Consider the following 12,146-nt stretch of genomic DNA (forward strand, 5'->3'; position numbering starts at 1 on the left):
AGCTGGCGGGTTACGTTACACTACGTTGTCTTTCATCCCGTCAGCTACCGCTTTTCTCTTTCTCACCGCGGACGGCCAGCAGCTCCCACACAAACATCCACACACACCTCTCTGCTCTCAGAAGGAGGCGGGGTCACACCTCATCAACGCTTCACCAGCTACACTGCGCATGTGTGTGGTTTTAATGCTCAGGCTGATCGGAATTCTTAAAAAAATTCCTGAATCCGGATCGCCACCAAATCTAATGGATTGTTCATTGTGCAACACCCCAACTCTCCAAAAAATTTCATTCAAATCCATTGTGAACTTTTGGAGTAATCCTGCTAACGGACAAACAAACAAACAAGCTGACAAACCAACGCCGGTGAAAACATAACCTCCTTCCTAGGCTTTCAGCCTTGGCGATGGTAATGATTACCCAAACTCTTCAACTCAGACCTACCAAACAGTTTTTCTGTGTAATGGGGGATCATTGCTGACATTTATAGACTACAGGGTTTAGATTATATCTGGCTAAACTCGTGGCTTGTTTACAACCTGTCAAGTTCTAATAAACCAAAATGATCCTTCCAGCAAGGCACTAAGCCTCCTCATGATAAAGTGAATGTCATTAGAATACAAGTGAGAATAATCAGATGGCAGCTATTCGGCTATTTACACCCGGTAATAGTAGTAGTAATATACAGAGCAAGAGAAAGTACATGGATGGAGCAGGTTGTGGTGGATGAATGAATCAAACTCAGGACTATCACTGTGGAGACTAGGGTTTGAGTTCTGTGAGAAGCCTGCTTTTGACTCAGTTGACTTTCAGTTTTCTGTTTTCAGTCGCAATTTAGTTCATCAGCCTTCGTATTAAAAGCATTGAAACAGAGAGCAGCTTTTCTTTGCTTGAGCATGAGGGAAAAAGGAAATAAATGAATGCAACAAAAGACAAATGAATTAAATTCACACATTGGGTATGTAATTCAGATATATTCTGCATTGTATCTCCCATCCTAAGACATGTAGCACAGGTACATATATAGATGATTACAGCTCATTAAGGTTTTCTATCGCGTGCCAGCCACTTGATATGTTTGTGTGTGTGAAGCTCGGGTTGGGAAGTCACAGTGCATCTATTGTGAATCCTCTGCAGACCGCCTCACTGAGGGAAGAGGGTGCAGGTTTGGCCTTCAGCAGGCCAAAGGACCACATCATTTAAAGATTCTTCCCCTCAGATCTGACAGCATTAATGTGTACATAGATATGTTTGTCTGTCTGTGTGTTACCCTGATTCCATGCATTATGTACTACTATGGTTTTCCATGTCTTTGGCCCAATGCATAATCCTTATTAGGAATAACCTGGATGCATAGATTATTTGTCATTTTAAAGAAAAATTTGATAACTAATTTAAAGTTGCGTAACATAAAAGTAAGTTGATTGACTAAATCTAAGTTTATGAAACTTGTGCTCATGATACTGATCATGCTGATCACTAGACTTTTTTAAATTTGAAACTAAATTATTGTCTAGAACAATGACTTTTGCTATGAGGGAAGAGAGGAAACATTTGATCACACAACATATTATAACTATTATTAATCCTCTATTGTAAATCCTGTCTATATGGACCTAAAGTGATGTTTTGTGGTTCCAGGGGGTCTCAGCAGATCCTCGCAGATCCAGGCACTTTTGTCCAAACTGAAACTGTTTTTGAATATTGAATCGAACTCTCTTCCTTTTGGAAATGATTTGACTAAACCTCTAACTTTCAATAGAACTAAGAGTCTCCAGCCACACTAGTAGCTGCGAGGCTGTGCCTTGCTGAGGCTAAATACTAATGTCAGAATGTTAACATGCTCGCAATGAAGTTGATGTTTAGCAGGTAATGTTCACCATGTTCACCATTTTAGTTTAGTGCACTAGCAGGTTAATATTTACTAATTAGCACTAAATACAAACTGATGGTAATGTTTTGGAGGCATTTGGTCATAAACCAAAGTATTGAACAGATTTTAATTTGGACCTGATGATGGTGCTATAGATTAAAGGTCAAAGTTGCCCTATAGTTGGCATGGATGTGTGTACCAGATTGCATGTTAGCACTAGAGGGAAAAGTCAGGGGATCACAAACATGAATGGCTGAATACAATTTAGTGCCGACCCCATCTCGTAGATGTTTGAAACTTTGACCTGCTGGTGAACAAAGTCAGTGGGATTCATCTTCTGGGAGCCATGGATTTCTGGCGATGGCCATCCATAGAGCCATGTCGCTGGAATGGCTAAGAAACAAAGAATCCTACAAGACAACATCATACGAAACAAAAAAAAACGTTGTCACAGAAAGGTGCAGTCAGTTCTGAAAATAAATACATAATCAGATTATTTTTATCTCTTCTCTTTCATCCAGCTCCAGTCTGACTGGGTCTTTAGTCTTTGAAGGATTAGTGGCTCTGACAAGAATCTAGACTTCATTTTAATCAAAAAGTCTCAGCCGAGTTGTTCACCTACATCAGAGATCTCTGCTCTTTTTGGAGCATTGCTTTCAATCGGCGGCTACGTCAGAGAGCTGTCGAAACCTGTTGTACCTGCAGCTTTACCACACGACTCTGTATAGAGGTGTGGCCGTATAAGGAAGGAGACATTCAGTAAGAGGAGTAATCTCCGTCCAACCAAAGGCTTTTGTTATGTCTCAGTCTTCAAATCAAACCCAAACATCCGGTCTGTAGTTGTCCCCCAAGTTCTGAATGTTATCACTACAAATCTTAATCCATGCCCTTTGGGTGTTTCAGTTCTCCAAGAAAAGTATTATTATATAAAAGTAGTATTCCTGTAGAGCGTTGGACCCAAGAACCTTTTTTTATAACTCGTAAAAGCCCTAAATACTTTGTTCTCATTACCCCCTCATAGTGTAAATTATTAAGCTTTAGGTGTATGTGTGTGTGTGACTCAACAGCCAGAGTCATAGGGTTACACCTATGGGTGTGTATGTGTGATGTGTGCGTGTGTGTGTGTGTGTGGGTGTGTGTGTGCTATGGAGCATAGCCTCACCCTTCCTGACAGCAAACAGTTCCACAGAACTATCAGGTGGCTGTGAAAAGACGTTGCCGTTCATTCCTTGGGGGCTTTTGTGTGGCTTTTCTCTCTCCGTTTTTGTGTTCATGTCACTGACTGAGGCGACATTCATCAGTGTCCGCTGCCAGCTGATCCTCTTCCAAACACAGGACTGGGGAATACTGAGGTGCAAAGAGAGTTTAGTAATACACTGAACCAGGCTAAAAGTCTCCTGATAGTTGTCCTGAGAGCCTTTCATGTTCATAGTCTTTCTAAGAGTGACCTCCTAGTCTCTCCTAAGTATGGTGCTAGAGTTAAGGTCATGGGGTCGTCCATTTTCTATATCCACTTATCCCGTTGTGTGCGAGGCAGAACATGCTCAAGACTGATCACCAGCCTGTCAGAGGAGTAACACACACACAGATAAACACATTTACACCATCTGCATCTTTTTGGACGGCGGGAGAAAACACATGCAGACACTTTGGAGAACATTCAACTCCACGCAGAGAGACCCAGTCAGTGGGTTTGGAATGGAGAATGTTCTTGCTGAGAGTAAACCACTGAACCACCATGTAGTCATGAATATCTTCAAGGATTCCTCCTTTTGTTTGAGCATTTGAGTGTGGTTAGCTAATTTGGTGGTTGTCTGCCTATTTGATTAGGAAATCTCTTTGGTTTGTAGTTAATGGAAGTGTCATGATGGCTATCTGGTTTAAAGTTTGATATTATTTGAAGAAAAATAAGAAGAATCATGCTCTGGAGACTATGAATAATAAGCACGTCAAAAATCAGGGAAAGTTGTCCAGCATCTGTAGATGTGTCAGTGTTACACAGATGACCATTACACCACCATTTGTTCTCAGCAGTACAGGGGCAAGAATACAATCCACTCATTATTATTTATTTATTATTATTATTATTATTTTATTATTATTTATTATTTTTTTTGTTTTATTATTATTTTATTTATTATTGTTTAATCAGATTTAATCAACCTGTTAATCATGAAATAAAGCCTCTATACATGTACTGAATGACAGTGTCTGGTGTAGTGTACGGCGTAGTGTATGGAGTAGTGTACGGCGTAGTGTACGGCGTAGTGTACGGCGTAGTGTACGGCGTAGTGTACGGCGTAGTGTACGGAGTAGTGTCCGGTGTAGTGTGCGGCGTAGTATATGATGTAGTATATGGTGTAGTGTAGGTACTGTACAGCATAGTGTACGACGTAGTGTACGATGTAGTGTACAAAGTATTGTACGGCATAGTGTATGACGTAGTCAACGGTGTAGTGTCCGGCGTAGTATATGATGTAATATATGGTGTAGTGTAGGTAGTGTACAGCATAGTGTACGGCCTAGTGTACGTTGAGTGAATTTTTAAAAACTGTGAGGATTCTCTCTGACCTGTCAGTGGTCTGCAGTGTTGTAACTCCACCTTCTAGTATCAGCTCTTGCTTGGGAGGTGGTACCAAAAAGAGTACCAGGTACTAGGTACTACTCACAAATTTCAACTATAAAGATCAAATCGAGTAGAGTCATGCCGTAATATGCTGTAGAAATGTGGCATTTGCGCATATTAAATAACATTTTTATTGACTTTATTATTATTAAAGTAAATACCTTAGCACGTTCTTCTATACATAAGAAGCGTTTCTTATGCCTCAGCAAACGTTAGTGCCTGATATCTGTAGTGCAGGTGAGCATTGCTTCCGTCTCAGGCTGGGGTTAACACCAAGCTGTGAGTGAATTGTTCTCACAGCTCTGTCAGTTTTTGACAGTCTGGTATGTCTGTGAGAGGGAGAGACAGCTGACCTGCTTTATATCTAGGCCAGATTATAGGCTGCTTTACTGTCTAACAGCAACTGCTTTAAGTAAACAGGAGTCATGGGAGGAATACATATCTCACTCAGATTTGTGATTTGCTGCTGCATATAAATTCATCCACACACTCTTCGTCACAGAGTAGGAAAACACATTGCTATCTCCAGACAACTTTGTTTGGCACATTTTTTTGACTTCTGCCCCATTGACGTGTGTTCCCATTTCCTTTTGTACTAGTGAAATGACCAAAAACAGTCCAATCTCCATTCTACTCCTGTTCTATTTCTATGGCAACAGCACACGGTATGGAGAGGATGATTCATAATAAGTTTAGTGGACCCCTGACCATTTCTAGTGAATCACTTGCCACTTGAACACATGTTAACGAAAATGTTATCTCTTCAGGTGGCTTTGTGGTAGAGATGTGAATCTTCATCGGCCTCACGATTCGATTACGATTTACCCGTCAATGATTCTCAAATGCATCTCAATGTATCGCATCCTCAATATCCTGTAGTGCACGTGGCTACTTGTCGGTAGCCGTGAAACTTAACTCTCAGTTCAGGGACATCATGGAGAAAGATGACACGCAATGCTGTGCGTGTGTGTGTGTGTGTGTGTGTTTGTGTCGGTCGACATGGACTGATGACCAGAGGGCATGTTTGATTAGTCAGGTACATCATGTACTGAAAGTGTACACATACAAACACACACACTCTTTACACACATTTCTGCTGGATAAAGTACTCACTCTTCCCATAAAATAGCTTTGACATTTGAATGCATCATGAACACACACGCGGCACACAGCCAGCAGATAATAAACCACAGAATAAGTAACAAGCGTGTTTTCAAGTCACTGTTCGTGGCAGTTTGTGAACATTGTGAAGTATAATCAATCCATATTTTTTCCTCTCTTCCTCCCTCCTTCATTACTTTCTTTATTTTCTCCCTGTTTATATTTATCTGATCATCTTTCTTTTGCTTGTTTTCCTTCCTTCTGTCCTCCTTTTCTTCCTCCCTCTTTTTCATTCTTTCTTTTCTTACTGTATTTATATGTTCTTTCTTTCCTGCATTCCCCCTGTTCTTCCTTCAATTCCTCCTTATGTTCATCTCTTCCATCCTTAGTGTCTACCTCCCCTTCTTCCTCCCTCGCTCCGTTGCTCTCTCCCTCGTTTTCATATTTTCTTTTCTCATTATATTTCTTATCTGATCATCTCTTTCTATTACTTCCTGTTTTGTGCTTTTTCTTTTCCTTCATTCCTTCTTTCAGCTTCCTTCTCACTGGCCTTTTGTCTTTTGTTTTCCTTTTTTGTTCCCAACAATATTAATTAATAATAAATGAGCACAGTCATTCTATTTGTTTGATTCTAAAGAAGAGAATTGTGAGAGGTAATGTTGATATGTGTCACCTCCTCTCTCCTGCATCCATCCTTCTCCCTCTAACTACCTGAATGAATGAACAAAGGACAAAGGAGGGAGGCTGCACGCACGCACACACACACACACACACACACACACACACACACACACTCTCTTCCCATAGCCCCACCTCTGTTGCTAGGTAACTGCTGCCCCTTACTATACAGCCATTTCAGCCAATTGCATCGCCTCGTGTCACCTCCAGAGGCGGAGCCTCAGAGTGCTCCACCGTGGAAGGAAGTGACTTCTGTTTATCAGTGACATCATTTCCTCTTGCTGTCTTAAAGCAGTACCACTCGTCCTCCTCTTACACGCACACACGCACACACACACACACACTCAGGTCTTCAGTCACTATGATGTACTCAGCAGTCAAGGTCGAATATACAACCAAACTGTCGACACACCGGCAGCATCGTTGGTACACACACACAAACACACACCAAATGTATCATTCTTGTTTTGATAAAAATGAGGGTTTATGGTCGAAAATACGGATTAAAATGACGTGTCTATACATCTTTTACACACATCTGCATGCACCGTATCAGGAGAGGAGATTGTGTTGTTGGTGAGGGAGCAGGAGTACGACTCAATCACATGAGATTAAAATGAGATTAGATCAAATTGAATTATATGTCACCAGCAGAAAGCAGTAAAGTGATGAAATATTTGTGTAGACCAACATGGATGTTTGCTTTTCTCGGGGTCCCGACGGCAGTTTTGCAATTGAAGTTCTGCATTGGGTGAAGACAATAAGTAGCAAAAGAGTACTGACCACACAAACAAACAGACGTTATTTTCTATGTAAACCGAACATCCTGTGAGTGAAAGGCAATCGAACTTTAAGGATGAACCCATGTACGTCCTGGTTTAAGAACTACAAACTGCCTGGAAGAGATGAAATTTCAGTAGCCAATAATGTGGAAATCAGGTCAGCAGGACACTTAGAGGAAGCACCACTTAATGAAAAGACTGCATGTAAGAAGTGGACGTAGTCACTGTGACGCCACCCGTTGGTTTGTGTTTTTTTGAAGCCTTGAGTTTGGCATTTTGGTCGTCACCATCTTGGTTTTTGGCCGTTGCCGTCTTGTTTTTTTTGCAACTAGAAGTGGCACGAGAGGGTGGAGCTAAGCACGACCGAACACGAATAAGACGCTTTCGGACGACAGAAAAATTTTCTAATTAACTTTGACGCCGTGGTAGCGACCTGTCAATGAATGTATTATTGATATGAGTGGTTATTATGATTGATGCCATACTCAACATGGACATTCTGCAGGAGTTAAAATGTGTAAATAAAGCAAGTATTTAGATCATAGTGGATGTGAGCACCATCGTTATTTATGATAAACAGCAAAAAAAGAAGGTCATTATGTACATTTTTACTCAAGTACCCGAGTACTGTTTATAGTAGTTTTGTGAAAAGTATTTTCATGCTTGTTTTCCTCCACTACATGTATGTGATGTCTGGAGTTGCAGACATCAGATACAACATGAGACCATAACAAGTCTTACTGCAGTTTGAAGCGCATACAGTCAATATTGCAGATTTTTGAACTTGATCATTTTAATCTCAGGTTGTTTGTCGAGGCTTTTCATCACTTGGTGAATCAGTCAGAGAAAGCCACAGCTTTGTCCAACTTCTTTGTTTGTGCTGCCCTCTTGTGGTGTATTTCTCATATTGTTTTGTCTTCCATATTACATAATAACAATATGGAATCATTGCTGCATTTATTCCTGTCCAACTGTGATTATTGTTAGTATGTTTCATTTCATGTTATTTCATGTTATTTTTAAGCAATAAGAAGGTGAAGCATTGTTCTAGACATGACTGACTACCCATACAAGGCTTTCCCCTTCAGGAGTGACTTATGTACAATTAGTATCCATAGCAACATGTTTTGCGAACTTTTGCAAACAGATAGATTTGTATTTAAAAACCTGTGTATCACAGGTTCAATTCACATTGAATATGGCGCTGAAAACATCAGGAAGTGAACTGTTCTCAGTGTTTTAGTTCAAAAGCTTCTTCATTAGGGGTGTAACGATACGTTTTTACAACGATACGATACGATACGATAGGATTTCCATGGCTCCGATACGATTCAAGGACGATATTTGGCTCATCTAGAGCGATACGATACGATTAAATGGTTTGAAATCGACTAACGTTATTTGAATTTCTGTTTCGTTTTTTTACTTTACTCCCTTTATAATCTGCTCTTCTCGTCTGGATACGTGAGGCTGATGCTGCGTGCACATAGATATCATGACGGGGAAATGAGTCATGAAGTCTTTTTCTCTGAATGAAAAACCGACAGCGCACGGGGAAAGCGCCGTTGGGTGAAGCCGCCCTCGTCAAGTGGATTGATAGCGCCTGCTCACGTAATGCCCCCAAAATTAAACTCTGCAGACCGGCTCCTCTACATTCGCAGCAGCGGCAGCTAATGCAGAACGGTGCCGGCCTCCCTCCACGCCGCTACCGGGTGTGAGGGCGAGGAGCCTAGAGCGCCGTTCGTCTAAATGCACACCACGGATGCGTGCTCGCGCTGCAGAGGGCAGAGCTGGGAAGCTGGCATACATGTATGTCTGGAGAGTGAACCGGAGTAACGTTTAACATTTCTTTACCAATAAAAGTGCCAAAAAAAAACTTTCATACAACATTTGTCGTCCTTAAATACAAGGTGCAAATCCTTAGTATCCATACAATCAAATCGATTTTATATCGATATACGTCTCCCGTGAAGGACACCTTGCCAAGTAGCTATCGATGTAGTTGGATCGTAGGAATATAAATCGATACATCGATGTAGTAGATGAATCAGCCATACAGATGACATATTCAGACCCAAACATCAGGCTAACCAGCAGTGACCTGTGTTCTTATAGACACCATGTCCATAACCTCTCCCCACCTCTCATTGTCTCCTTTCCGTCCCACCTGTGTCCACCCCTGTGAGGTCAGCTGGCCTCTCGCAGTCTCCTGTTGTGGTAGAAAGTGCAGTAGGTTGGTACACTGTTGATATTTCTTTCCTTCTTCTCATTAATTGTCCTGTCTGTAAAGAATGCACGATGACGTCTCTTGTACTGCATGTCTGCATTAACAGTTGGATACCTACAGTAAGGATTCATGCATTAACAGTCTTATCTTGTTCTGTTTGGGTTGTTTAGTTATTGACTGCATGTCAAATCTGCCGTTCAAAGGTACACCCTGTGATTTTGTTATTGCACCCGATACCACCTCTACAACCACCTCTGAACATAAGAAGTGAGGTTGGAGGAACTGTTTGGAACTGTAACAGATTCAGAGGGTGTAGCTTAAAACAGCTGACCAGAGGATTGTGCATGGATATCATTAAAGGAGGATTCTGGTTTATCACAACATGGGTTTTATTTTCGGATATTTATGTCTGTTATTTTTAACAGCAACATTGTATTCACCAAGTTTGTCGTTGAGATCTTGGGAACACAGCTGCATCACTAAAAATAAGTCAGGATAGTCAGACCGTGAGAGCGGTTGGAAACAAACCCCTAATTTAGACAAACTTATTCGGAAGAGAGAAAGGAAGCAAACTAAAATTATTACCCGAACTCAAGTGTAGTCAAGTCAATTATATTTATACAGCCCAATATCATAAATCATATCATATCATATGACACCCTCTGTCATCAGACCTTCAAACTGTCTGTTGCAAACATCCACCACAGTTAAAAGACACGCTTCCTGTTTGGACTTTGATTTACTCTAATTACTTTTCAGTAGTTGTGCAGTCAGGTTGTTTTAGTATATTAGCGACAATGTTAGACGTTAGACCTCCAAATAAAGCAGGTTACTAATAATGATAAACCAGAATCACCTTTTTGCCTGGACGTCTTTAACATCGTGCTTCTTCGTTGCATGAGGAGATGAAGTTCCTGCTGATGAAGCTGATGTTGGGGGAATGTTGAGTGTGATCATAATAAACAGTGATGTTACTCATGCGCTGCCTCTCTCTGTGTTTTGTCTCCCTCTGCAGGTGTGGTTAGAGAAGGAGTTGGAGGTTGAGGACGGGGAGTTGAACGGTCCTGTTGTCTTCTGCATACAGGCGCAGCACGCCGGGACCAGGACGTACTACTTCGGCGCAGACAGCCATGAGGAACAGGAAGAGTGGATCAGAGCCATGAGCCAGGCTGCAGAGGTCTACATTCAGCATTCAGCACAGAGGTGCTGTTCACACACACTCACACACACACGCACGCACGCACGCACGCACACACACACACACACACACACACACACACACACACACTCACACACACACACACACACACACACACACACACACATACACATAGGCAATCATATTCTCCTGAGTCTATTTGATTGTACCTGTCCAATATGTCCCACCATGGCAATATTGTATGGGATTGTATGTGCTGTTCATATGTTGGAGGTACTATGCATTAGATTTTTAGATTTAGTTACTTTGGTGCCACCTGGTGGTGCTCTTAGGAATGACATTGTAATCGACAACAATGTACTCACTATATGAGACAAGTTGTTTGATGGTATTTACACCTGTATAATTCCTTCTTCCATTGTCCATACATCAACATCTAAAATATTTTCAACAAGCAACTGAGTTCTTCCCATGAGGTGACAAAGCTGAACACCTGCAGTGGATTACTTTAATAAGAAACACATGTTCCACTTCGGTCGCCATTTCTTGGATTTCATGCTCCAATAATAATAATAAAATGGGTGTTACTGGGTGTTACAACCCTGTAGATGTCTAGGGATAAGGGAAGCAACAAGACTGCAGATGTAGTCAGAGGCAAACACTGCCGTTTATTGTTTAGTGTACGGAGTTAACACAAAAGTACAGAACAATGAGCTTCTGATGCTCCAAGAAAAACAACAGAGAAAGGAGTTCCGAGAGAGTCATGGAAAAATGGAAGGACTACTGGTGCCGCCAAACTATACAACAAACAAATTCAAAAACGCTTCCTAACCCAGCAAAGAAACCTCCTACTTACCTGCAGCCAACAACGGCTGAAAAGAAACGAAAACAAAAGCCTACCTGACATCACTATATCTCACCTGTACGAAACAAAAATACATTTAGGCAGCCACCATAACTATTGTGGGAATAGACATTTAAAACACTACATGTGGTGCACACTTATTGTAAGGAATGTATTTCTAAATAAATTATGCCACTGCCCAAATACTGCCCATATTCCTGAAACACTTAAAGGGACTGTTTGTAAGAATCAGAAATTGCTGGTTAACAGCAACACCTGTGGCTCGCGCTCGCTCTACATAAACAGTGAGGCGACACACGTCAACTAAAAGCACAATATCACTCTATATTTCAGCTGCTTGGCAGTAATGTTAGCTGACCAGACGAAGGTCTCTCCATGAATCAATGCTGATCCTAGTGTTGGCTTTTCCTGCCTCAGTTATTTCTGCACAAACGTCCACTTTACATTCACTAGATATTCTCAGAGCTAAACTAACTCTTCTGCAGTGTGTACCAAAGCTACGGTCTCCCCCGCGTCCTCCGACTGCGGCCAACACTGTTTAACAGACGGGCTTCACTAGATAGAACTTTGTGGTTTTTCGTGCTTCCGTGTAGTTTGTGTTGGAGTTTTGTCTGAACAGCGTAGCCACACGCGAGCGCGCATGGGACACCGACCCAAAATGATTTATACGTGTAAGAAGTTACAAACAGTCCCTTTAATTGACATAATGAATGAAATACTGCACCACAGTTAAACAGACCAATACACAGTAACCGTAACACCGGGGAACAGCATGCCACTAACTTCAGAATCAATGTATCTAAGCATTTGGCTCTGTAGCAGGGAGCACATGCTGCC

At 41.5% G+C, this 12,146-nt stretch overlaps 1 protein-coding gene across 12 annotated transcripts in view; it reads left to right on the forward strand.

The window, feature by feature from the left end:
• Positions 1–12,146, forward strand: part of plekha6 (pleckstrin homology domain containing, family A member 6) — a 117,790-nt gene that overhangs the window by 75,995 nt on the left and 29,649 nt on the right. For 8 of the 12 annotated variants that reach the window (XM_074648845.1, XM_074648817.1, XM_074648809.1 and 5 more), the window contains one exon: positions 10,301–10,488. In XM_074648845.1, coding sequence (XP_074504946.1) covers positions 10,301–10,488 — 188 coding nt within the window. Of the gene's footprint in view, positions 1–9,272; positions 9,292–10,300; positions 10,489–12,146 lie in introns of those variants that run through there. The other 4 variants (XM_074648835.1, XM_074648895.1, XM_074648903.1 and 1 more) reach the window with 2 other exon arrangements.

This window comes from Sebastes fasciatus, chromosome 1, assembly GCF_043250625.1.
Source record: "Sebastes fasciatus isolate fSebFas1 chromosome 1, fSebFas1.pri, whole genome shotgun sequence".
Lineage (NCBI taxonomy): Eukaryota > Metazoa > Chordata > Actinopteri > Perciformes > Sebastidae > Sebastes > Sebastes fasciatus.